This window comes from Anabas testudineus, chromosome 3 (assembly GCF_900324465.2).
Source record: "Anabas testudineus chromosome 3, fAnaTes1.2, whole genome shotgun sequence".
Classification (NCBI taxonomy): Eukaryota; Metazoa; Chordata; class Actinopteri; order Anabantiformes; family Anabantidae; genus Anabas; species Anabas testudineus.
The window spans coordinates 22,135,547-22,162,795 of record NC_046612.1 but is presented as its reverse complement, the minus strand read 5'-3'; the positions used below and the strand labels follow the sequence as shown (position 1 = coordinate 22,162,795).

Below are 27,249 nucleotides of genomic sequence, written 5' to 3'. Positions count from 1 at the left end.
TATCGCTGTCCTTGACTTCGCTTATTAAAATAAAGCCATGAACTTTCTGCTGTTACTGTTAATGTTTACTAGAATGAAAAATTCTCCAGTTAATGAAACAGCACTTTTTCCAAACAGCACATGTTCAGAGAGGTGTCGTGGTATCACACAGAAATACAACCTTGTCTTCCCAGCAGTGTGTATAACAAACAAAGGGAAAAAAATAACCAGATTAGACTTATAGCATCAGTTAATATCTAGATCTAAAAGTATTAGATTTACTATATGTTACTTTATGTTTCCAGAACTTCTACATCATTTAATTATTTATAGAAAAAGTTATGTCATATGTTTGCCAAGAGTTTGAGCCACTGGCTTTTTTCCTTAGTGGTTCTGAATTATTCTACAGTCTCTAATACTACAAAGACAAATCTACAACAACCAACTACTGCTGTTGCCACTGCCTCAGTTCATAAAGAGACTGATGCTGATACAGAGTTTTGACAGTTTCCATGTAAACAGCAGCTCTAATTGAATTAGAGGCAGGAAGTCAGAGTTACCTCACTGTTCCTCTTCAGCAGCTGCAGCAGGTTGGCGTTTCCTCCCTGCACACAAACACGCAATGACTACTGTGGAGCCAGAACACAGTGATGCATATGCACACATCTGCTGGAGTGTCTCATTGTGTGTGCAGAGAATGTGCATGTACGAATGTATAATGTAGAGTATATTTAAATATGATTATAGCAACACTTGGACGTGCTGTAAATATCATTGTATAGACTAAAGTTATATAGAACAGACACAGTAATGCAACAGTCCTGCAGCTGGAGGTTAAGCACTTAGTTAAATATCTCAAAAGTATTTTATGATGAAAACATGAACGAAGTTCAGACATGCATGAATTAACGCTGTTTAATGATGATTCTGACTTCTACTCACACTCCCTACTTTTCCCACTGAACTTTCTTTGAACTTTGGCTTAAATCCAATAAAATTTTCAGAATAAAATCAAGTACTTGTGTTTTGTTCAGACACCAGAATTTACAAGGAATTGTCTGGTCTTTAGTTGATTCAGAGACAAGAAAATGCTTTTGTTAAACAGCATACTACAGTAGCTTGGCTCTACTAAAACATTCAGGAAACAATTATGTGCTGTCCAGCTGCTAGATTTATGCAGGATAAATGACTACAAAGGCTAGCATCCATTGCAAAACTACAGTAGCAGCACTTAAAGGCAGCCCATTCATTTCCATCCACTGCTGAATTCTTAAACTACTGATAGTCGCTATTAGCAACGGGTCCTGGCAGGAAGAGTCAACAGGCTAATTCACTGGAGGGAGAGAAGGCAGCTAAATTCATCTTAATAGTATTGTTAATGTTGGAGGACAAATGCACCCCCACACATGGCCTGAGGTTCTCATTGAGGAGTGGGGGCGTAGCGGCTTCACAGTGAAGAATAATTGGCTCCTGAGATGCTGACCTTCTTTAAAACACTGTCTGACTCCGTCCTGCGCAGATCTCCTGCCGTATCCTCACTCTCGTTTCTGTCTCCACCTGACAAAAAGGGAAACCACAGGAGAAACAGTGAACCTGGCAGCAAAGAACCCACATTTAAGAACAGGCCCAACATGAGAATAAAATAATAAACAGAATAGTCTTAACCACTGAAATCACGTTCAATGTCAGGAACAAGCTGATAAAGGAGATCATATTTTAGTATTTTTTTATACATTATTTATTAACTTACTGATGCCATCTTGAAGGCTACTACCAGCTCAATCATTGCTGCATCAATAGAATTAGTGCTTCTCAACTATGAGCATAATTTTTCAGTTATTATGTCTAATCTACATGTTCATGTTTTTGTAGATGTTAAATATGACACCTTATATGGAAATGATGTACATCCTGTTTTTGTGTTTATTATCATGGTACCATTTGCATTTTATTTTCTCCACACTCCAATCATTTTACTAGTTCTAAGCCTCCCTTCAACCTAAAATACTAACATGACTTGATTCTTACCCAACTTAAAATCCATAAATCTCATCTAATAGCCTGCCTTAAAAAAAAATAAAAATCACACTGATAGAAATAATCTATAGTTTCATTGTTTCACATCAGTGATGCAGACGTTTGGAGTCCTTATGGCTCAATATCTGCCACACTGTCAAAAGTGGCCCATTCTGAGCTTGCAAGCCACCAGTTCAGAAGTATCGCCTCAGGCCACATCTCCCTCAGGAAGCTTCAGTTCTGCTGTCCAAGTACCCGTCTAAAATGTTTTATCTAACTGCAGTAAATAGGGGCACTGTGGGAAGTGCTGGGTGTGGTGCCTGCTGTTGTGTGACCACCAAAAATCAGTTTATGGAAAGTGAAATATTTTACTTACATCAGGTTTTCAGCAAGTTATCTGGGCCAGTAAGTGTGGGTGTGTTTATGCTATAGGATTCTAATATGTAGTCTGACTACTTGTCTACATGTAACCCAGAGCAGGTCACGTACTTTTACTGCTGTGCATCTGGTGACTGTCGAACCCTCCGAAGGTCTCAGCCCGACGGGGCAAACACCCCGGTCCTGTGCCTCCTCCCTCTTGGACGCTAGCCATCACTCCGCCCAGACTGCCGTTCACCAGAGCCTGTAACGTCTCCACTATCACACACACACACACACACAAAAACACAAACACACAGAGACAAACATCAGTGTGCAGGTCAGTAAGTGAATTATGCCAGCTAACTGTGTTACAGTTCAGCTCTGCACACACGAATCCAAACAGCCACTTCTGCTTTCAACCTGGTATTGGCTCCTGTTGCTAAGCAACTATTGACAACCTGTTTGAACCACAGAGCTCTTTTTCTAAAAAGTTTAAATATCTTTACCATCTGAATTTATATAACCTCTGGATCCACATATATTGTTTTGGTATTCATATGAAGACAGAGTTAGTAGTACTATGACCCTTCCAGTAAAAACAAGGGAAAACAAAGCTGTTTCTGGTGAATGTGAGCTCGCAGTACAACACAACAGAAGACATGTCGTTATTGCTGCCAATTCAAATGTAAGGTTTTCTTTATCCTTCACATTTCCTGAATTATATCGGCAGAACATTCTTTTTTAAATGTCACACAGTTACCAAACCTGAAAACAGTAAAACAAACCCCTGAAATATGCGTTTACCCACCTAGGTCTTTTCATGAAACACAATTTGCTTACAGCACTACTTCTGTAGTAAATCTGTTAGAACTGGCTACATCGTTGTGCACTTCCTCAGTCAGATCACCACAGTAACTCAGTTCTTTCAGGGGGCAACACGAAGAACACTTTATTATTTAAAATGCTAAAACAGAAATGAGGTCAGCTCTTGGTAAACCCAAAACAACAAGGCACAGAGCTTTGCTGCACAAATTCCAATGAAATTTTCTATTTTCACTGATTAATATTTTAATTTCTTAAAAGACAACTTTTTGTAAGAATGTACTGTTCTTTCTAAAAACAATATGCCTTTAGCTTAGTAACAAATATCAATACTTATAGAATTGCCTTAAAACAAGGGTAACTCTGTGTTCATGATTCAACAAGACAAAATGATTTAGGATAACTTTAGGCTGGTAATACTGGCTTTATACAACAGGTGTTTTTAGCACAAATGTATTTTTCATTTATTTAAATCTTACGTCAGATTCATGCAGAGAATGCAGCGTTCTTTTCTTTTCTCCACATTTCATTCTCTCTTTGTCACAATATAAACTATCTCTCAGTTTTTTTTCTCAGCTCGTGCAGCTTTCTTCTCATACACATTCAATGAACAGGGCTGCCAAAGCGCCAAGAAGAGCTGGGATGAAATCCTAAAAACACACTCAGGCTCCTTTTTAATGTTTTCTATACAGTCGCATGAAATCATCCACAAAACACAAACACCATCCCTCTTAAACTTTTGCTTTCTAAAGTTCTGTTGAGATCCAATTACCAAGCAATTACCTTTTAAGCATTAGTACCTATAAAATGACTGTGTCATTCTGACTGTGACCTGTGTCCAGTTTCTTTTTTGATGGAGGGTTAGTGGTCATCTAGTCCTCCAATGTGATTGAGTGTAAGGGCTAAGTTTTGACATGCAGACTCAATAACAAGTGCTAGAAGAAATTTCTCGAAATATGGCTGAATATAAGTGAAAATAGCAAGTAGCAGGTAAAACTGTATACATGTTTAAATGTTTCTTTAGAAATACAAAGCGGTTTTAATAGCAGATAGATTACAAGTCTGATCAGTGTGCATGTTCCAGTAGCAGGGTTTACTGTTCATATTGATTTACTGCCTTATGGGGACATTTAACATGAATGGAGCCATTTTAATGTTGTGTCCTATTATGACAAGTCAAAATGGCTCTGGTGAAAGAAGACATTACACAGAAATGCTAAGTCCTATGGTTTAGTTTCAAGCACATGTAACTGATTATGTAATTGATCCTTTATGATGAGCGCATTATGAAAATTACTAAGCACAGTACCAGCATAAGCATAAATCACTTTGCCTGAAAACCTTCATCAGCTGATCTAAAGTCTGCTAGATGGTTACTGTTACCTGAACCTACTTAAGTAAAAGTAAACTCATCTGATGGCAGATGAGGTGGAGTTAATATTGGACAGAATATCAAAAAAAAAAATATTGGGACATAACAACTGGGCTTTCCCAGGTGGGGCACAGTGGAATGCTAGATGCTGGGCAAAGACATGGAGATGGCACAATAGGGACAGGTGCATGCTGCAGAGAGCTGTTACAGCTGACACTCAAGTGTTTCGATTCAGTGTGACTTAGTGACAGAGTTACATTTTCAGATGATTTCATTACCTCCAATGTCAAGCGGCAATTAACAACAATAAATCTGCTAAGAAATCATACAAAAAAGACGCACCATCCTTTTTTATTCTCTTCAGTATCAAAGTAGTCTGGTGACAGTTATCTGTACATCCACAGTTACACAACAAACCGCTAACAGTTGATTTGGCATATTATCTGTGCCACCTTGTCAAAAAACAAACACTGCTAAAGATGCAGCACAACACTAATAAAACTAAAACTACTTAATAATACTTCTTATTACTGTGTTTTATTGACAACAATGCTCAGTGAACAGTGCATCAGCACAAAAGTACATACATTCTAAACACTGTCTTACCTTCCTGCAGGGCATCCTTCATGATAGATGCCCCTCTAGGCACCTCCAGGTTGCAGGATGACCTGAAGTAGGGCTCAACCTGCCGGCAGGCCTCCTCACCTGGGTTCAAGCCCTCCCACATCCCCCTGAAGAGGCGCACCTTCTCCTCCAGCAAAGACATGATCTCTGTATCCTTCTGCCTCAACAAGTCTGTCCAGAGAGGAACAGAGGCAGACAGTGAGAAAAAAACATTTTGTGGTATTTGAAGCAAATGTACTCTTGTTTTCTTTCATTCAGACACGGTAAACATGTTTCTCTCACCTCTCATCTCCTTGGCTTTAGTCTCCAGTTGTCTCTTATCATCTTCCGTCTCACTGGGAATCCCTTCATCTTCATCCTTCTCCCTATCCGACCAAGGACAAAAACACAATAAATGTTACTGAAAAGTATCAAAATCCACACTATTTACCAAATGTTGGTGAACATGTATAACTGGTTGTGAGAACATTTAAAATGAGTGCAGAAATCAATGTGATCCGATATATTAATCAGTTAACAGACAAATCAGATACAAGTCATTGATTTTCATACTGTACAACCCAGTATCACAAATTCAAATTATTTATTAATCATTTTAATCAATTACAAGGACAAAATGCATAAACAATTGCTAGTTTCAGCTTTTAGGATCTAAAGATTTATAGTATTTCTCTTATTTATGCCTTTGTAAATATTTTTTATATTTTGTAGATTGTAAGCAAAAAATAAATCAAATTCAAAATGTTAGCTTGTGCATTATACAGTCACCTATTCTTTAATAAAGGATTAATGAAAAATAATTATTAGCTTCAGAGCTATTTGCATGACACTGTATACTTCTTCAAAGAGACAGCTGAAGCATCAACAGCACACTTTTTGTCTTGACCTCCTCCATTCCTGCCAATAGCTTGATCTCAATTTAGTATTTTGACGAAGTCGGGGAGACAGACAGACAGTACTAAATCACTCTCCTTCCTGCTGGCTGCAGTCAAATAATCCTCTGCTTATAGTGAGCTGCCCTTGAAGCCAATCCAGCATTAGACTGTCCCTGAGTACATCCCATCCCCAGGTAGAGTAGTGCTAATCCTCCTGACAGCGCAGCTTACCGTATATTACTCTGTAGAAAACTGGGCTTGGTCTAACTCCCAGGTTACAACACAGATGTACCCTGGGTCAATTCTAAAAGGCCAGCACTGAATGTAAAGCACTGTGAAGGCAGTGTTTGTCTTCCAGGCTAAGTTATGGTTTTGTGCCAGGTTAGGTCAAGGTTTGGGGCTCACAAGCTGAAATATTGAGTAGAAATGTCAAGAATACTCTTCTGGCAGCAGAAAAAGCCAGTATTAGTATCAACACATGAATATTGCCTACTTACATAGACTGCATGGCTTCCTGGATGAGCTGCATCCAGGTGTTTCGCTCATCCTTCGAGCTGGCCAGAACCTCCATCATCTCTGGATTTTGTATGCCTGCTGTGATGAGGAAGAGGCCACGCTCTTCGTTAGCGACCTCCCGGACAATCAACTTCTGAAGGGAGATGACCGTGGAGCGCTGGTCCTATAGGGAAAGGAGGCAGGGGAGGAAGGGTAGTGATTGATGGAGGCGACAAGGGAGGACAATGGGGAAAAAAAAAAAAAGGCCATAGTGGGAGGGTCAGGGAGGAGGAGAAACATAATGAAGAAGGGGAGAGGATTGGAAAGGCAGAAAGAGGGTTGGGTTGAAGCAGATGAGAAAAGGAGGTAGAGAGGAGGAAACGGAGAGGGACAATTAGGAGCGAAAATATCAGCAAGATAGAAGATATTCACGGTATAATCCACACCTTCTCCTGGAGAATTTGTGCTTGCATCCTCTAGGATGAATAAGCTGTAAAGCACACACCACAAACAATTTTTAATTTCTGCTCTGACTGGTAAAAGTCACAAATTGTAACCACATTGTAGTGCTCTGTAATTAAATGATCTTTTCTGTTTATATATTTCCTTTTGTTTTCACACTGCGAGTGTGCTATAAAAATATATTTATATATAAATATATAGGAACACAATACAAAATTGTTCTTTCCAAAATGCATTCTTAACAATACATTAAGTGGACATTATTACATGTACAAAATCCCCTCTTTGCCTTTTGTTGGCAGAGATCAGGGACTGTGACTTCTGACCTCGTTGTTACGGTCATTGTCACACGGCTGCGTGACTACTGTTGATGATCCTCAGAACTGAAGCTTATCCTGCTCAAAACTCAGCCCCAGATCTCATCTTATTTAGAACCACATGTTAGTCTTCTTTTCTATGTCAACAGCCTCAATGTTTTTTGTTTTTTTTTCTCCAAACAACGGATGTGATTATTACGCCACAGGCCTGCTTCTGTTTTCATCCCCCCTATTGCGTGTGTGAATAAATGTGTGTGTCATGCTACGAAGCTGTAAGTCCTGTAAACATGGAAAAAATGACATAAACCTATATGATTTATCACAGTTGGATTAGATGCCCAAGGCCAGAGATTTATTAGGTGCAGCTAGCGTTCTAGCTACAGGCAGACAATATGACACAATGGGAAAGCTAAGCGGGGCAGCTAATGCTAAAGGCAACAATAGTAGAGTGGGAAAATATGACAACAGCATCTCTGGCAGAGCTCATAAGATCTTTATTACTGAAGAGACTGGAGGGAGAGAGAGAACATGGAGGGAGCAGCAGAAAGGAGGAGGGAAAGGGGAGAGAGAGAGAGAATAAGAGCAAGAGAGAGAGAGAGAGAGAGAGAGAGGGAGAGAGAGAGAGAGAGAGAGAGAGAGAGAGAGGGAGAGAGGGAGAGAGAGAGGGAGAGAGAGGGAGAGAGGGAGGGAGGGAGAGAGAGAGAGAGAGGGAGGGAGAGAGAGAGAGAGAGAGAGAGAGAGAGAGAGAGAGAGGAGAGAGAGAGAGGAGAGAGAGAGGGAGAGAGAGAGAGAGGGGGAGAGGGAGAGAGAGAGAGATAGAGGAGATAGTACTGTAGCTGGAACCTACCAGCATGGCGAAAACATATTTCTGATCTTTCTCTTGGAGGAAGACGAAGACATCTGATAGGAGCAGAGCATGGACATCTGGACAATCAACGAGATAAAAGCAGTTGTGTTGGATAAGGGAAAAGACGTTAACATATTTCCCTAGCTTATCCATGAAAACAAAATTTGTCAGTCAGTGAAAACATCAGTAGGCATCTCCTCACCCTTTAGTCTCCCCTGACTGTTCTTCAGCTGCAGAGCTCCATCATGGATCAGCCTCCTCCTCAGCATGTCTTCCCTGGCAAAAATCTGCCCGCTCTTCATCATCATGATAGACTTGCTGTCCATGCGGCTGTGGAATTCCTTAAGACGGCGTTTTTTCTCGTGCTCGTTCACCTTGTTGTCGACCGCTGCAATCACCTCCTTCACAAGCCGAACAGCCTCCGTCAGGTCATCGTAGTCTTCTTCGCTTTCTGTATTTGACATGTGATGAGAGGTTATAAAGGAAGCAGTAGCAAACTGATATCAACAACAGTCTCAGGTTAGATTTCAAAGAGGTAATGAAGGATTTTGAAAGTTTTATTTTTATGCAGGTGCAAAACCAGAAGAAGTGGAAAAGCAGGCAAAGCCAGTTAGTCTAGTCCATTTGGTAATTTAATGGCTCCATACTAACACACTTAAAGCAGATGGGTACAGTTGAGGAGGTGTTTATGCACAGAAGAAGGTGCAGAGAAATTCTGATGCCCATTTTGCCATTTAACTCCCCGCATTTAATTTGCTGAGAAACTTCTTATTGCAAGTGCCTTCCTGAAAGAAATTTAAGCATTTTGAGCTAGTGAAGCTGGATTCACAAAATAATGCAACATTTTTCACATTTCTTGAGTTTGCTTTGATTTACTTTAACTTTTTTCTCCTGCTCGTGTAGATAAATAAAAATATTACAGTTATATTTTCAGTTCGACTAAGACAGCTGTGCCAAAACTGCACTTGTGCTTTTGGTCACAAAACGACTGAGAATCTTCACAGACATGGTCAAAGGTTATCAACATCTGCTTGTCAGCACGTATGAAGAATAATACTCCTAACTATTAATTGTTTTTCAAGTCAAGTCAAGTCAAGAAGCTTTATTGTCATTCCAACCACATATAGCTGAAGCAGTACATAGTGAAATGAGACAACGTTTCTCCAGAACCATGGTGCTACATAAAACGGCAACAAGACAAACATGGGGCTGAGGACTGCTAAGTTGTCCTAGCAAAACACATAAAGTGCATCCTGTGCAACCTAGTGCAAACAGTGCAAGAACACAAAAGAAAAAGTGCAGACAGACGTCAGAAGACAGTGCAAAAACAGAACACAAAACACAAAACAGCAGCGACCAGTAGCGGAAATGAATACAATTTACAACTGAAAGATGGAAACATGTAAAATCTAGCGAGTGTGTGTGCTCAGTTCAGTTTGTTGTGTGTGTGTTGAGGAGCCTGATGGCTTGGGGGAAGAAACTGTTCTAAAGTCTGGTTGTGAGGGCCCGAATGCTCCGGAACCTCTTCCCTGATGGCAGAAGTGTGAAGATTGGGTGTTTAATAGTTTAGTAGTATTATTCTTGTAAAGTGTAAAAAAAATAACAGGTTGTGGTAGTTTATGTGCCTTTTACCTTTAGTCAGAAGTATCTGATATCCCATTTCTAATATCTTTGGTAAACTAGGCTAACTGGCTGCAGTTATTAAATGACTCAAAAGTAAAAAATAATTATAAGAAAACATTTTCCCCAAGGTCAAACAAGAGTGATTAGTGGGAGGCCAAATGTCAGGATCAGCCACGTACTGTATCACCACCTCTGTAATCCACACAGTGGGACTAGTTCTACATGAATACATTAGGAGTAGCACTGAGAGGGTTTACAGTCAAATCATCAGTGGCTTGTAGGTCTGACAACTGAATAAAGCAATATGTAGTATAAATGTTTTTAATAATGTCTGTCTCGATATATAACAATTGCCCCCAAAGTGAGATACCTTCCCTCTGTAACTGTTGTACTATTGATGTTACACATCAAAATACTAACTCTACTTAGGAGTGTACTGTGTTATTTCCGCTCAGTATATATCAAAGTGAGTAGGAGAGCATCTTCTTAAAGCACCTTGGGAATTAAGTCAGAGCCCCCCCTCCCACACAGAACTATAAACAGGCTTTTGGGAAGGATTAGAGAGAGTGTACACAGTGGGAGGCCTGCTGACATGAGCTGCTTTAAATCAGATATAAATATGACGTGGAATATTTCAGCTCCTCAAAGAATGCCTGATTCATTATCTGAAAAACACTCATCCAACACATGCCTGATTTTTCTCAGCATACATTAATGTGTGGGAAATTCAACTTTTAAGGAAGTTTTCTAAGCAAGTGACACCGGTGTGCTGCTTTGCAGTATCACAACTAAAAAAGAAAAAAAGAAAAAGCTGATCTATATGTTCAAAGTGAAATTGAATTGTGCTGAAAAATGAGAAGAATAAAGGTATTATTCAAGAAAATATATCTATTTTAGCACACTTAGATAAATATCTCTAATCTCCTGTTAAATTGTTGTGCCAATAATGTAGAAAGATTTGAATGACACCATATTGGGTTTTGTTTATGGACCCATTATTCCCATCTACAACTTTGTCGATAAGGTTTCAGTTGAACAAATTAGCAAAGTAGAAGCCTAACACTGTTTCAGATGAGTTTGACAAACACATTTTATTGCATTGCAAGAATACTGGATCTGCCCAATTCTTAAAGCTTCACTTTCTTATAAAAGAACCACTTCGCTACAGTGTTAAGATGTTTGAACTGCAAGTCAACTTGTTACTCAACATTCTAGACACTAATGCAATGATTGCCCTTATTCTGTCTTGTTTTCTGTCACTGGTTTACAGAAAAATCCTTTAGATGAAAGTATAATTACTGCAGAGAATTTTGAGATAAATAAAAAATAACCTGAGTAGGATATTCTTTCAGCCTTTTTTCCTCTTTTAGTTTGCACTGACTTGACAGTAGATTTGATGTAATACTGTACACTGCAAACTTCTACTTTTTTTTCTTTATTCCTCATCATGTTGAGTTGAGATATTTTGTTGTAAAACTACTGGTTCAATACTCACAGAACTGATGAAAACTAACTGTCTCTGTCTCATTTTCATAACTAAAACAGCTGTGTACACACAGTAAAGACATGGATGATCAGTGAGACAAAGTCGACATGAAGCTAACCTTTAGTGTGCTGTAGCATCCTTTGAATCAGCACTGGGTACTTTGTTATCCTCTGGGTCACCAGTAAAATGCATTCTGGGATACCAAGCCTCCGCACAATGCTGCAACTCATTTTTTTCTAGAAAGAATCAACAAGAGGTTCTTTAGTAAAGCATGCCCACACAACAGGTGGTACTAAACAGGAGAAGGTTTTAAATTACCAATGGGAGAACTTAAAACTCTGGAATAACACTTGAGACTAGAGTTTGCTGTCATTATGGATTTGGCAGCCATGAAAGGCTAAAAGCTGTAAAGTCATTATAATTAGAACAAAAACTGTCTCAAGGGTGATATGACTTTTATAAAATATTTTCATACATTTACAGAATGAAAAGAAACACAAAGAATTTAAAACAAAAGAAATGCTAGACAAGGTGACAGATACAGTGGTTCCATGGTTGAAACAATAACAAGCACAATATATAGCAGAAAATAATCATGTCTGGATGACCAAAAAATATTTTTTTAGCACTGAAGCAGTAAAAATGTAGAGCATGACAAAAACAAGAATAAGGATTTTGCCAAAAGGAATACTGTGATATATGACAAATATATGCTGATGTGAATGTCTTACTTTAATAAAGGCTTTAAAGCGTTTGTCTTTGGTCAGTAGCTCCTTGTAAAAGTTGACGGCTTCATTGTGGCGGCTGCAAAATCTACCATAAACTCTCTTCATGCTTTCACCATTGGATCCCGAGAACTAGAACAGAATTGAACATATATATATATAGAGAGAGAGAGAGAATGAACACTGCAACATACAAATGATCTTTTTACGTCAAATACAAACTGCCCTCTTAAGGCACTAAATGTTTGGGGTTCAGTGTCTTGTCCAGGGACACTTCAACATGTGCCCAGGAATCAAGAGCAGCCTAATCATGGCCTCCTTCAGTTGGATTGAGATCTCATTTGAATTTTATATTGGTAGCTACAGTCAGACAGTTGTCAAATGCCAACTCACTACCTGATATCAACTCCAGACCCCCGATCTGCTTGATTTGTTTTGAAGAAACAAGGCAATAGACTGCAACTTGTCAATAACTTCTTGTCAGTGCAATTGTCCAAATACTGTGGAGCCCCCCAACAACAGAGGTAAAATACTGTAGATGTAGTTCCTAAATGGTAAGTGCCATATTTTTGTGAAACCTCTTAAAATAAAGCTATTTAAAACCCATTGTGATGGTATATAAAGGAAAGCTTACATATAAAAACTCATTACATTATAAAAACCTGTGTATTTGACACCAGGCTTTATATGAGAATAACTATTACAGTGGCAAGAAAAAACAAACGTGAACATTTTGGAATTTCATGGTTTTCATTTTTCTGCGTGTTTTTTTTTGTTAGTCCTCTTGACTTATATGAAGATCAGATCACTTTATATGACAAATTAATGCAGAAAACCATGAAATTCCAAAAGTTTCACATATTTTTCTTACCACTGTATATAAAAAAAACAAACCCTAACCCTAACTCACAAACAAACAAAAAACACATTTATTTTTGAACCTATATGCCACAAGCCCTTCCATTGTCTAACCTGGCTGACCAGTAGGTCTCCTATCCTGTTGATGATAAATCCTCCTTCCAAGCTTCCTCCTTCCAGCAAGCATTCCCTCTTCCTCTCCAGGAGGCGCAGTAGATGCTGTGTGTGGAATTCCAGGAGGTCGTCTAGAGTGGGAAACAGCTTCTCCACTGTCTGCTGCTCGAGCTGCAGCTCTTTCTGCAGACCTTTGCTGTAGACTTCTGACATGATGCGCAGTGTTCGGATGTGATGCATCTCTGTTTGCATCAGTTCTAAGAAACACAAGAGAAAGGGACAGTCAAAGAGTGATATAAGCAGCAGTTTTATACCTTTCCACAGATCAACGTATCTATGACCTCAGAGACCTGCAGAGTTTTGCATAATTCACAAGCTTTGATTTCAATAAATTTTATTTGCTAATCAAAAGACTAGATGTCAGGGACTTGTCCACGTCGTTCAGAAGTGTGAAATTTATTTTCTAATTTACAAAAATAAATAAATACATAAATCTGTAAGAAGCCCATCTGGGTCCCTGCAGGGACAATTTATATTTATTTTTTACTTTTTTTTACTTGGCACATGTTTTTTTTTAAATGTATTTCTCATGAGCATGCAACACTATCATACAAGAAACTCGTCTAAAAAATTGTTTTTATTTTTTTTTCTGTTGAGCACTACAAAATATTTTGTGCGCTGTCACATTATAAGGACATTACAGCTTTGCTTGCTAGTCGTCATTATTAAAGAAACGGTTTCTGGTGCTCACAAGAAACTATCAGGTGCTCGTGAAAGTTTGCGGTGCGCACCAGATATTTTGAATGACAACTGCACTGTTACCCTTCTAATATTTTCCCTCATTTTTCTATGAATGAGTTGTTGTTTGATTAAAATCCCTGCAGAGAGTGTGGCGATCAGATTTACCGTATATGACGTCTTGTCTCTTCACCAGCTCTCTGTCCAGCTGCTGCAGGTAATGTGGCTCCACACCTAAACTCCATGAATCTGCTTCCAGTTCCTTGGCTTCCGACTCAAACTCCCCCATCAGCTGCCCATCCATCATCTCCGTCCCTGCACCAACAACACAACAACAATTCACAAGATGAAGGTCACATAATATTTTTAGTTGTCTCCTATTTTTCCACTAATTATTTTCCTGAATTAGATATTACTTGTTCACACTGAGCTGGTTTAAAGAAAAACACAGAAAGCAGAAAAGTTAGGTGCATCTGTGTTTGTGTGTGTGTTTGTGTTTTGACCTTCATCAGTGAGCGATTCCATGGATTCTGTGACCTGGTTAGTTCTGTTCAGGGAGTCAGTCGACTGGGAGAGATACCGCAGGCCTTTAATGGGCATCTCGTCAAACACCGGACTGAATGGAGACAATAATAATAAAAGTGACATTAATAATGGAGTTTTCATAATGAATAACCACCACAGACACCAATGAAGCTGCTGCAGTGGGCAAATCAAGTATTAACAAATCAAAGTAGAACACATAAAGTGATTAACAATTACTTTAATACAAAGGTTAATGAGCAACAGAAACTGATTCTGAGGCTCCTCATTCTCCTCTCTCTCTCTCACACACACACACATACAAGCTCACCCAGCGATGTTGCTTATAGAAAGACTCTTGGACAGATTGTTGCCGTGGAAAGTCATAATGCTGGTGTGTCTCCGTGACGATGGGAGCGTCAGAGAAGAATGGTCTTCTGGGGTCAAGATGGCTGACCAGGGGCGCTCCCTCGTCCCTCCAGCTGGTCCAGAACCAGACAGATAATACAGTCAAAGATAGCCTTGAAACTTTTCAACAAGCACAAGGGATCCCAAAGAGGATCCTAAAAGTACCTTTAAGGAATGTATACTACCTCTGTTTCTGACTATTTAGCATTGTTTCATTTTGCCATAGAGTTCAAACCTACATCTTCTTTTCTAGAACAAAACATCAACAACTTATGTTTAGCTTCTTGCCAAAACATTTGTAAATTATTCAATGGGTTTTGAAAAGATTTAAGAGTCCAGATTAGGGGATTTGTTTAGTCCTTTGAGGATCATTTCTAAGCTTTAGAGGTTAGGTCTGTTCAGAAATCCAGCCCTGACATCTATTTCTATTTACTTTGGATTATAGTACAAGAGGCTGCAACACTGTATTGTGGTTACTAATGAATTGTGTGTGAAAACACATGTTTTGCTAATCAATGGACAAATAATTGCTGACATAGGAAAGGTATAGAAAAGGTATACTCTCTTAATATGTGTATATACACTGACCGTCCAAAAAAAACAGTCACACACTAATATTTTGTTGGACCGCCTTTAGCTTTGTTTACTACACACATTCACTGTGGCATAATTTCAATAAGCTTCTGCAATGTCACAACATTTATTGTTTATTGAGTTGTATTATTTTTCGCCAAGATCTTGTATTGCGGATGGGAGAGTTGGACCACTATGCAAAGTATTCTCCAGCACATCCCAAAGATTCTCAGTGGGGTTAAGGCATGATGGGTGCTTTACTTCACTTGCCTCTCTTCTTACCTTGATGTTCCCATCACTCTGGAACAGGGTAAATCTGGACTCATCAGACCACATGACCTTCTTTAATTGGACAGTTCTTAACCCAGTTTTAGTAGTTTCATCAATCTCCTTACATGTTTTCTTTGCTTGATTTATGTCAATAATTTGACTTTGAATCTTTTCCATGGCCACAGGATGTGTCTTTAGACATGGATGCTTAAGAAACATCATCCATGCAGTAATTATCCAATGGGAGGGTCCTACCTATTTACTTAGTAACATTCAGGTGTTGACTTTTTTTTTTTTTTTTTTGGATAGGCAGTGTATATTTAGTATATATTGTATATCCTGTCATAGCAGCTTCAACTGAATCCCAGATTGACACTTACATTTGTTCCTCATCGTGACTGAAGGAAAAGAACTTGAATCTGGTACAGCAAACTGCTGCTTGGGCAACTGGCCAGAAAAACAGAAGAGAAGCATAATGGGAGCGTTCAAATCAATACTCACTGCAGGACATAATACTACAGAATAAGAGGCAGAGTAAGTTTGAGGGAACTTTTACCTTCATCTTCACCTTGGCACAAACAGGCAGGCTATCCCTGCAGCCCTTGTGGACGGAAGCATTACAGTCTGGGAAGAAAAGCAACAGAACGTTCATTGAATACTAAGAGTGCTGGTGGAAATGATGGTGGAGGTGGGAGTTTAGAGGGTGTGTGTGGAAAGGTGGGGGCTAGAAATTCTGACTGGTGTTCATGGCTGGCCAGGAAACTCCACCAGCCCACTAATGAAATCCAGACTGGAGCAGAGTATGTGATGCAACCGGAGCGTAATGCTGCTTGTGGACAAAGGGGGCTGGGAAATCACACACACACACACACACACACACACACACACACACACACACACACACACACACACACACACACACACTCTCACGCTCTCAAACACACACACACAAACACACACACAAACAACTCTGAACTGCATGGGAAAATTTTCAATTATGTAAACATTCTCAAATCACTATTTTGGAACAAGAGCCTTCATTCAAGATCGCTAAAATGAGATGTTAGTTAATCAAGAATTCAAACTGATGTTTCCTTTAGAAACTATCACACAATATTCACATTTTTATACCGCCAATCATTTGTAAGAGCTGACTTTGAAGCATCATGTTGATGAACATACAAGTAGGAGAAGAAAAAAACAAAACATAATTGATCGATCAGGAAGTGTTAGCGAGCGAGACCAAAATCTTCACAACAAGGTTCCACCAAGATTTCACCAAGCTTCACAGAGGTATGTTTCTATGAGGCAGAACAGATATGCTGCACAAGTGAAGCCCACAAACAACACAATAACACAATGAATACAATTGTGGGCAGGAGGTAGAGTGGTCTTTCACATGTAATTTAAGTGTCCTTGAGCAAGACAGTGAACACCAAGTTGCCCAGGGTAAGTCAGGCCAGATTGTAGGTGAATAAAAAGCAGTGTAAAGTGCCACTAAGGTAGAAAAGTGCTATATACCTGCACAACACTTATTGTTTACAATTATATATGTGTTTCTGCTGGGATTGCATCAACACAATTACATACACTCGGCAACACAGTCAGGCTTTAGTTCCATTTTCACATCCATCTATACTGTCAAAGAGTATTCACTTAGTAGATCATCATGTATTTAATTATAACTCGCACACTAAAACCATCCTAAATTCCTGCAACTATTTTCTCCTCTTAAATGGTTTTATTGGGTATTTTACTGCTTTTTGTGAACATCCAACTAATTCCAGCTAATCTCAGACAAAGGTTCACTGTATTTGTCTGCTGAATGGACACCAGCCAGACATCTGCGAGTGCAAACCTCCTGAAAAACACCCTCACAAACGTCTGTGGCTCCTACAATTCGAACCAGAACAAGTGAACACAACAAGAGCTGTTTTTGCCAGTCTGAAGAATCTGAGCCACATTGTGACCATTTTGAGGGTCTATGTGTTGCCACAATCCATTGCAGAGCTAGTTTCTCCTTTTTAGGCTCCTTCTGAGTTGCGCCAAAGTCTTGTGCAATAAACTACATCCTCTTTAGGCCTGCTGCTGCTTTAGTGCAAGACAATGCAAAAACGGTTTTGTTGTTTGCACTGAAAGTCAGACTTGGACATTTAAAGGGGTGCTTTGTGAGATTTCTCTACTTCATACAGATCATGAAGCTGGTTTCAAGTGTGAGCCAATTACAGTTAACAGCTGATACAGAATTTGTCAGGCATACAAAATGTATTGAAAAGTAACCATGCACAATATCAATAATTTTTGAAGCTGTTGAAGGTAAAAAGTTCCAGGCATTCATCTTTAGTTATGATCAACAGGGAAACAAAATAATTTTTGTGTTTAAATACAGGTCTGTAATTGCATATGTGAATATAAATGTATGCTGCATAGGCCAAAAGCACCCTCCCATAAACCAAGATTTATGTCTGATGATATATGTCCACTGAGTGTTTCTTTTTTGAACTTGTAACTAAATGCTCAGTGCTGTGCGTTTGCTGGGAACATGCATGTTTACAGAAATAAATAAAGGATCACAGCACTTTTTGAGCTTTGATTACAGCAACAGTGACCGTGATCAGCCACAAGCAAAGTAAAACTGCAATGGAAAATTAAAAAAGAAGACAAACAAAAGAAGAGACAATAGTACTTACAGGTGCAATGAAAAACCTCTTTGCTATTGAACGTCTTATTGCACTGGGAACACTGGGCTGCCTGGCCCGAGCTGACTGGTGTGAATACATGACCGTTCACAGCCTTCTTGTCCTTTTCCTTGCCTTCTTTGTCTTTCTCCCTTTTCTCTCGCTCCTTTTCCTGCAAAGACGGAATTATAATAGGTGAGAACACAAACTACAGACAAATGTCTTCACACTTTTTTACCAACAAATTACAGCACATGTTCAGAAAGGGAGATTCAAAGTGAAGCTTGGTTACATATAGATTAGACTAATGTGACAAAATGTATCTGCATTTGGACACCTCACGTCTATGTTAAATTATAATCTGAATCCAGCAGAGCAACATCATTACTCTGATGTAGTACTCAGCAGGGGGCTTTGCATATTGAGTAATACATTATTTATGCTAACAACAAATTTTCTCAGTAATTTAATGATTTTTATATACATGACATTTTCTTTCAGGTAGTTTTTTTCCTAGTGTGTCTCAGGTAAAGACTCCTCACCAAAGATCATTTAGTATTTTTATAGGATCGCTGGTAGACATTTATAATGCTAAAGACAATGGTAAACAATACAATCTGTAACTATTTATAGTGACTGTGATACCAAAGGGCACAATGTGTTGTCTTCTCAGTTGCTGTAAAGCTCTTATTCAAATAATGCTATAATAAGTGAGCAGAGAGAGCCACATGACTGCTGACAGAGACACACTGTCTGGGAATCCAATGGTTGACCTTTTTATGAGAGAGCGGTCTTTCCGCTGCCTCTTTTCTTTCATTAATGGACGTGGCTATCGTCAGCTGTTGCTCATCTCTGTACAATGAACTGAATCACAATTCCATAAAGTGATGCAGCAAAGAACAGAGCTCTTATTCTCTTGGACTTACATCACAGTGTCTCCACCCAAACCCAGAGGAAATGGAGAAAATGGAGTTTCCAGCTCAATTTAATGGCCAGCCCTGGGCCTGTTGGTTTGAGGGGACCACAAAGCTCAACCATACTACAGCTCATTTGGTTCAGTCGATGCAAGATACCATAAGACTGACTCAGCCACAGCGAGCCTGGATGTTTTATAGCCATTACAACACTTAGCATTCGTTCTTAATTCCTGCAACAACAGCTGTCTAACCAAGGGTGAAACACACTGGCAAACGCCTACGAAGCAGAAACCTAATACGTATTCTTTGTTAAATCTAGAGGAATGGTTATTCCTTTAACATTTTTGTTTGTATCTATAAATGCATGGAGAATACAGGAACCAAAAACATTCTCTGCACATTACTTTTGGCTCTAAGTGTTCACAACAGAAGGAGTAATCATGTGTGACATCTAAACCAGACCAGAGAGAAACAAAAAGACTTTGTAGTGAAACTTACTGTAACAGGCAATGACTTCACTGGAAAAAGACAACTCACCAGAAGGGAGCACAGATAATTTTTAACATGATATTGTGATAGTCTCCATCACTACAGTTTGACTGAGAAACCAGAGCACTCTGTTAGCCTACCTCTAGCCAACCTTTCCATCTCAGTGAGAAGCCATGGCTCCCAGTGAATCTCCTGTATAACATCCCTGGCTGTGGCTGGGTAGCTCAAGCTACTACCCGCACTAAGGCTCCATCAGGAAAGCAGCAATGAGGAAGTCACTGGCTCACTACAGGAAGTGCTACTTCTGCAATGAACCTTCGATCTGATAGACTCTTTGAGAACATTGCATAAACTACATCCCCTTCCAGAAATTACACACTTTCAATACTGTGCAGAAACTGTATCTATAGATTATAGATTAGTTTATTTTAAGAACTATTTATTTAAGGAGAAGACGGCTTGTGTAATGTTGAGAGGATGACGTTATTTATTTAATTAAATAACGTTATTATTATTGTCTTATTAAGATTTATTCTTTAAAGAAATGTGTTTAATTGCTGTGTGTGACTTGTGGTTGCAGAAGAGGTAATTTGACAAACACAATTATCCCGATGAGGACCAATGCAGCCAAAATACATCCAATTTAAACAATAAATTTATGTTAAGTACCTTGGATTCTGCAAGACAATGATCAATAATTCTGACCTACAACATGGAGCGCACAGCCACAAGCTGTGATGTGCTCCTTCGGAATCCTGTCACTTTAAAAGCAAAGCGATGACTGAGGTTAGAAAACAGATTAGAACACCACATCCAACATGGCCTTCCTGTTTTAGTTCCTGTTCACCCCTCAGTGTCTCTACACACTTAGAGAAAGCACAGAGTTTCAGTTTCCATATCTGTCACCACTCTTATTTCCAAAGAAAAGTTTTTTGTTTTTTTTTTAATAGCATAATTGAACACAGTTTAATGCATGTTCTGTCATCATGCATGAACTACATTCATGTGACCTGGGCCTGGCTAAGCAACATAATAATGGCATAATTCATTGATCCTCTTCATTTAAGCGCTACTACAGGTTTTCTGTCTTGTCCAAGAACACATCGACAAGTAGCTAGGAGGAACCGGGAATCGAGTCCTGGTGGCAGATGCCATTTGGCTACCAGGGTGCTCCAAGACAGTATTTGTTATAGATCTGAATCCCATGTAATTGTGTTCATAAAATATATAAAATCAATGACAATTAGAATTACAATGTACGCATTATTACTGTGATTTCCAGACTGCAGTGCTGATCATAGTGATTTCTAAATGCAGTAACATGACCTCACAATTAAGAGCTGGTCTCAACCGAAACCTGCAATAGTTTTGCCAATTTCCCTTCACTAAAAATATTTCATCTGGCAGATACAAACAGGATTGCCATCCCTCACTATAAGACAATATATGTAAATCACCTTACATGGCTTTGTACTGTATCAAAACACTAGAGATTTAAGTCTGTGACCAGAAAATGTAAGTTTAAAACCAAACATACTGGGGAAATCTGAATGGGGAAGTTGCAGGAAACACTGACTTGCCCTAAAGCAAGACATGTAACCCCCAACTGTTCGACTGCAGGTTGACAGAAGAAGATGCAGAGGGCAGCTCCCAGTGTGAATATGTGCAGACGCATGAATGTGGAGCAGTGTGAAGCTGAAAAGCAGTCTGATGTTCAGTCATCCTTGCTCGAAGAATAAATATTTTAGGTAGGCAGAAGGCTATGAAAGGAAACTGAATTTCGACCAAACATACTTAACACACAAAGGCCCTGCTGTGAGAAATAATAAAACAGTAAAAGGTATAGGGTGAAGTATTATGAAGACACCTTTAAAATTTCATCGCAGTTTGATTAAAGAGAATTAGAAACTCCATGTCCCCTTACCCTGGTCTTTTTGTACATCTTATTCTTGAGGTAGCTGAAGGTGCGGCTGACTTTCGTCACACTCTTTCCCTCAGTGTCGCTCCGCAGAGGCCCAGGCTCTTCCTCTGATATACTGTAACACACACGAACAAACACAATTTTATCCTGAAAGAGCTGCACTCATACCTGTTCACACATTCTGAAATAGACAGCACTTTAAAAGGTTCCATGGAGAAACATCTAAAAGCTTCCAAGAATCTCTCCACATAAGGAAAGTAAAATACAATTTTCTAGTAATGTGTTCATGCAGACTTGGACCTGACCTGTATGCTAGTGACCCAGAGGTGCTGGAAAATGACCTCATGCCTAGAAGAAAAAAAAAACAGAAAGGAAATGAGCAGAAGGACAAAGATTCACAAGTTGGTGTAATGTTTCTTAATATTATCAGTATTATTATTCATCGGAGGTAGAAATTATTCTCCCTCCCTCTATTTTGGGCAGTGAAAATCTCAGTTTAGGAGAGAATAACATAGGCTGTCAGTTCCTGTGTTCACTAAAAAAACTAAACAAAGAATAGAACAAGCTACTTTTAATGTCCTTGGGAAACTATTTAACCTTTGGGTACCCTTGCAGAGCTGCTCAGAGGCCACCAACAAAATGACTCTGGCACTGATGAGGGTGGACAGCAACAAAGCCAAAAGTACTGGCTTTAGAACCTGTGCCACTACTGGCTGCTAGATATATAGCTCCAAAATGCATCTAGCTGCACAAGCCTTCACCTTTTTTCCCCCCAACACAGTTAGTGTCTGACTTAGTTGTATTTTATTCTGATGACTAATTAAATAAAAAAAAAATAATAATCAAAGCATGTAAACGAAAGCAAATACAGCACATACCTAAATAATCACCACAGACTCTACTTATTTGGTATCAGCTGAACACAGGCATGCGACTTTTCTAACGAACTGTTCTGCCTGCATATAAACATCTAATATTTTCCGAGAAACAGAAATATGCAAGACATGTCATTCCCCCGCTGCATCAGAAAGTCAAACTTAAATTGGATAATGAGGGCAAAGTTTTGGCCTGTCTGTGTTTTTAGCAACATGGCAAAGGAGACAGAGACCACTCATGGAAATACCTCACAGATAAGAAAAGAGGAGAAATGACTCAGTATCTTGGACTAAAGATATCTTTTTATTGTTTATCTGCAGGAAAGAAAGTCATTCCTCAGTTCACCTGCACTGTTTAAGATGATTCTTTTCCTCTTTCTCTGGTGATTGTGTTTCAGGCTTTTTTGCAAAGAGACAAAACAAAGACTAATCCAAGTAAAGGTCAGCTAAGTAATGGACTGGGTAGATGACAGGAGTAGGCAAGGTCTAATTTAATGTTCGGAACAGGACTTATTAGCACAAAGCTTGCTGCGTGGGTGAAAGGTGATTTTCTATGCTAATGATTTTCACTACATGACTTTTCTAAGTGCACATTCACACCACAAGCAGTTTAATATCAGCAGTAATTTGCAGCTTCCTCATGGCAACTTCACTGCAGTGTTTTGGGTTTCATCAACGTTGTAAACATTGTTTTTACACTTCAATGCATATCTTTCTGTTACTGTGAATGCTTAAATCCTTCCAAGGAGTGCTCTGTGCTAAACGGTAAACTGACCCTTGATCAAGCTGTGCTGCTTGTCACCAACGAAAGGAATGATTCAGGCTTCTAACAGGAAGAGCTACTGTTTGCATTCTGATATCACTGCTATATCCTACTGTAGCTACATATACAGTACTCACTTAAATTATCCTCATCATCACTAGACGAAGAATCCCCGTAAATGAACTGAGACTTAGATTTGGTGAGGATTGGGGAAAGGGTAAAAGAGAAGGAAATTCGCCTTTTGCGTCTGAGGCGTCCGATCGCTGAGGGAGGCAAGGATGAAAGAACCAGAGTGGAAACAGGCCGTTTAGTAAAATAAAGAAACTTCATGTTAACAGTGAGAATTGGGAATGTGAGCTAGAAATAAAATGTTCTACCTGACAAATTAATTGGTAAAGAGAAGCAGAAATCTTGTAAATCGGTAACAGAGTAAAAGGGGAACCTTTAATTTAACTTCTTTTTCCCCTCTATTTAATAAAACATAATGAATTCTACATTTTAAAACTACTGAGCTCATTCTGCAGACTGGGCTTATTATATGAGTGATATTTACTCATATAATGTGTAGTTCTTTTCCATATATTGTGACATTAAAGCAGAAAAATAGACTTTTAGATTTATTGGTCAGGGAGGCTGAGTGTTAGAGGCCATGATCTGGTTCAGTAACTGTAAAGTGATCACTGAGGATAAAACAGCAGAGCAGCTTACAACTTAACACTCACCGTCGATGTCCCTCTGGCTGATGGCAAGCATGGATACAGACTTGGTGAGGGGCAGGGTCATGGGGGGACAGCTGTTTCTCAAAGGCCGATACCGCCTTGATTTCTGCATAACGAGATACTAGGTTGAATCCGAAGTTCCATGACATTGTAAAAAAGAAAATAAACCAGATAGCAAAAACATGGAACAAAGCATCACCAGTTGTAACGGGAAACAGGAACGATAATCTTAAAAAGGGAAACTGGATGATTTGTGATGTGTGAACAATTTGTTTTAAATTCAGTGAGTGGAGAGAAGCCAGCTGAAGTAATATTTATAAAGTCTTACTGACCAGGTCACATAGTCTGCCATGCTCCAGCACCTCCTGCTCCTCTGTCAGAGAAACTAGGGAGCCCCTGTCATCACTGTCATGTCGGGGCATCCTTATAGGTTCCACAATTCGGGGCCCTTGGGTGGTGGGGCCCCTCGGTTCTTCCTGCCCTCCACTGAGCCCCTCCAAGCTGTAACTGTATGGACAACCAGAAGGCAGAGGTGACCTCAGTGAAAGAAGAATGACTGTACTGTAGACACTCACAGACACACACACACACACACACACACACACACACACACACACTTCTCTGGACTATGTAACACACACACACACACACACACACACAGGAAGACGTGAACGCATGCACCTGTTGACAGACATGTACACACAGCTGGTCCTGCACAGTGTTTAGCCATCTGAGTTATCACTGGGCTCTGGAGCAGATTTACAGCTGAAGCAGTGGCAGATGACTTCAAACATCGACATCAGCATAGAGAGCTCTGCAGCTGTGATTTACAAAACCAATTACATCGATCTACGACTGGGAATAAGAGGCCTTGAAAAAGCCAATACAATGATTATGGAGAGGAAAACTACAGCTGCATTTCAGCATGAGCTACACAACTGCAGCTCTATATTCACTTCGGGGCAGACTTGGTTCTAGTTAAAGCTCCAGCAGTAAATCTCTCTTATCTCTACCCCTCGGGTTTGTATGGCATTCCATTATCCAGCAAATCATCAGTCCAACACATTCACACATCAGTAACCTAAACTGGACTGAAAGAATCATGACTTGCTGATTATCAGTGACCAGCGTGGAACAGCACTTACCTATCCTCAGGGCTGTGAATGTAGATGACTATATTTGTCATATTAAAACCTCCTTCCTGTCAGTATTATTACATGCTATCCTATGGAATCAGAACGCCCTCAGTCCTGAAACATGAATAAAACCAGCCGCTCTCTGCTGTAGGAAGCTCCTGGGTAGGCTAACTGGGAAGGCATTAATACAATCACACACAAACGAGAGACCCACCAAAACGACAAATGCAAAATAAGGTGCAAGTAAACACACCCTATACAAAGTAGGTCATGTGCTCTCACACGCACAAACACACTGTACCTGAGAGAACTAACTACTTCCACACCATGGCTGTGGGAGGTGTCAGGAGGGTGGCGGCTGATGTTAAAAGTGTGAGGTTGAGGGGTTAGCTAGCAGAACAAGGAAAGTGGAGTTAAGCAGGAGTGTTAAGATCGACAAGTAAGTATAGCAGAGTAATAATGAAGCAGATAGAGGAAGACATGAAAAGAAGAAGAGTTCACACACACACACACACACACACACAGTAAAACATGAGCACTGCAAGTGTGAGAAGTTTATTTCCTGTTATGGTGTTACCTATATCAGACAGGAAATAAACTACTAGAATCTAAGCTGTATATAGAGAAATGCATTACTGTGAGAACAGTCGAGGTAGCTACAACACTGTTGAAATCACTGCTGGGGGAGTCTCTTTCTTGAATATATTAATAGAGACAGAATATTATTGTTCTTTATTAGCTACTCACGGATCTATATCATAGAGAGATGTTAAAGATACACTACACTCAGCTGGTATTTTATTACATGCACTTGCGTACTTAATAATGTTTTTGTTTTCTGAGGTGTTGATTAACTTTATACAGAGCGTTTTACAGACAGCTGCTCCTGTTATTTAGTTTAAATGGGATGGACAAAATAACCCAGAACAATAAAGAAAATCAAATTCTGAAATTAAAAAGGATCGCTCACCTTTCTATAATAGTTTAAACAAATATCTTTCACGTTTATAAAATAAGGATTTGACTCAGTGCCGTTTCAGTAAATATCAGACTGGTATAACAATAGTTTTAGCTAGTTAGGATCCAACTGTGTGCATAGTTTCAACATTTTTCAACTGTAGGTCCTGCTCAGAACATATTTCAGCATTTCAGCCTAAATCAAAATTCTCCATAATATAATAATTATCTGAAGGGGATATATGTAAAAATAAAGTAATTCAAAAGAGGAAACATGTTGATAAAGTCATCCAACTTTTTTACTGCATTAATATCAAAGACACTGTCCAGCATTGAAAATATTCAAAATATTACAGAAGAACCAGTCAAACTTATTAAGTCAAAATTAATAAATTACTGACTAACATGTCAAAAATTGACCTACTCCCTCGTGGTGGCTAAGTCGGTGAAATCCACTGCCATCGAGTACAGTGAAATGATCAGTGCTGCCTGTGTCGTTATGTTAAGCTCCTGCTCTCACAGAACTGCAGTTTAATTCTTCTGTTTCAGTAGCATCCTCCAACTTTTTCACGCAGCGCTTTTCAGTCTAAAATCTGGAAAATGACATCCTTTTTGGGCTCATATGCTAAAAACCTATTCTATACATCGGCTGTACTACATTTGTGGCTTCTATCATCAGCATAAACTGAAGACTAACAAGGTGCGACTAACTCTTGGTCATATGATCAACATCATTTGATGGTGCATTACATTGAATCCTTCTTCATTATAGCCTCTTCTCTCGTCATGACTTCCTCTGTGTCAGAGTGCAGCGTTCATGCAGTGAGTAATGCCTTTCTTCATGCATCTAGAAGAATTCTGCACAACACCAGCGCATCTTCCATACAGTTTTTTTTTTTTTTTTTACCGTTTTTTACGGCACCCTGTATCCTTCAGAACTAAATTCAAAACTCCTCTGATGTCGTTACACAAAATGTCTTTCAAATATTCCCTGCAGGCACTTAATGCACCAAAGAAATCCTCTGTTCTCAATCTCTTGCCAATACAGTCCTCTGAGCCTCTAGACCTAAACCCCCCTCTTTCCATGTGTCTGCTTGTTATTACCACTGCAATACAAAACACCAGTTTGCCTCAAACATCTCTTTGCCACATTATTTCTTACACATTCCAACAGGTGAAAACAGAGCTCCATTATTCAGCCTGCAGCAATGCAGTCGAAGTTTAGCATTGATAAAAAATGTTTTTGTGTTTGCACGCCACCTGGCAACAAGTCAATTTTAACAATACATGAATGCATGAATGAGATTT

At 39.3% G+C, this 27,249-nt stretch overlaps 1 protein-coding gene across 5 annotated transcripts in view; it reads right to left on the bottom strand.

Annotated features, from left to right (window-relative positions):
• The window catches only part of LOC113174816 (A-kinase anchor protein 13), a 92,846-nt gene that overhangs the window by 6,757 nt on the left and 58,840 nt on the right, over positions 1–27,249 (bottom strand). For all 5 annotated transcript variants that reach the window (XM_026378959.1, XM_026378961.1, XM_026378962.1 and 2 more), the window contains 21 exons: positions 24,181–24,355; positions 23,852–23,954; positions 21,797–21,839; positions 21,495–21,606; positions 18,177–18,336; positions 16,043–16,110; positions 15,867–15,933; positions 14,567–14,717; positions 14,217–14,329; positions 13,882–14,028; positions 12,976–13,232; positions 12,010–12,135; positions 11,397–11,514; positions 8,372–8,620; positions 8,170–8,246; positions 6,546–6,727; positions 5,456–5,538; positions 5,156–5,344; positions 2,485–2,631; positions 1,463–1,536; positions 540–584 (listed from right to left, as the gene is read on the bottom strand). In XM_026378959.1, coding sequence (XP_026234744.1) covers positions 540–584; positions 1,463–1,536; positions 2,485–2,631; positions 5,156–5,344; positions 5,456–5,538; positions 6,546–6,727; positions 8,170–8,246; positions 8,372–8,620; positions 11,397–11,514; positions 12,010–12,135; positions 12,976–13,232; positions 13,882–14,028; positions 14,217–14,329; positions 14,567–14,717; positions 15,867–15,933; positions 16,043–16,110; positions 18,177–18,336; positions 21,495–21,606; positions 21,797–21,839; positions 23,852–23,954; positions 24,181–24,355 — 2,686 coding nt within the window. The remainder of the gene's footprint in view (positions 1–539; positions 585–1,462; positions 1,537–2,484; positions 2,632–5,155; positions 5,345–5,455; positions 5,539–6,545; positions 6,728–8,169; positions 8,247–8,371; positions 8,621–11,396; positions 11,515–12,009; positions 12,136–12,975; positions 13,233–13,881; positions 14,029–14,216; positions 14,330–14,566; positions 14,718–15,866; positions 15,934–16,042; positions 16,111–18,176; positions 18,337–21,494; positions 21,607–21,796; positions 21,840–23,851; positions 23,955–24,180; positions 24,356–27,249) is intronic.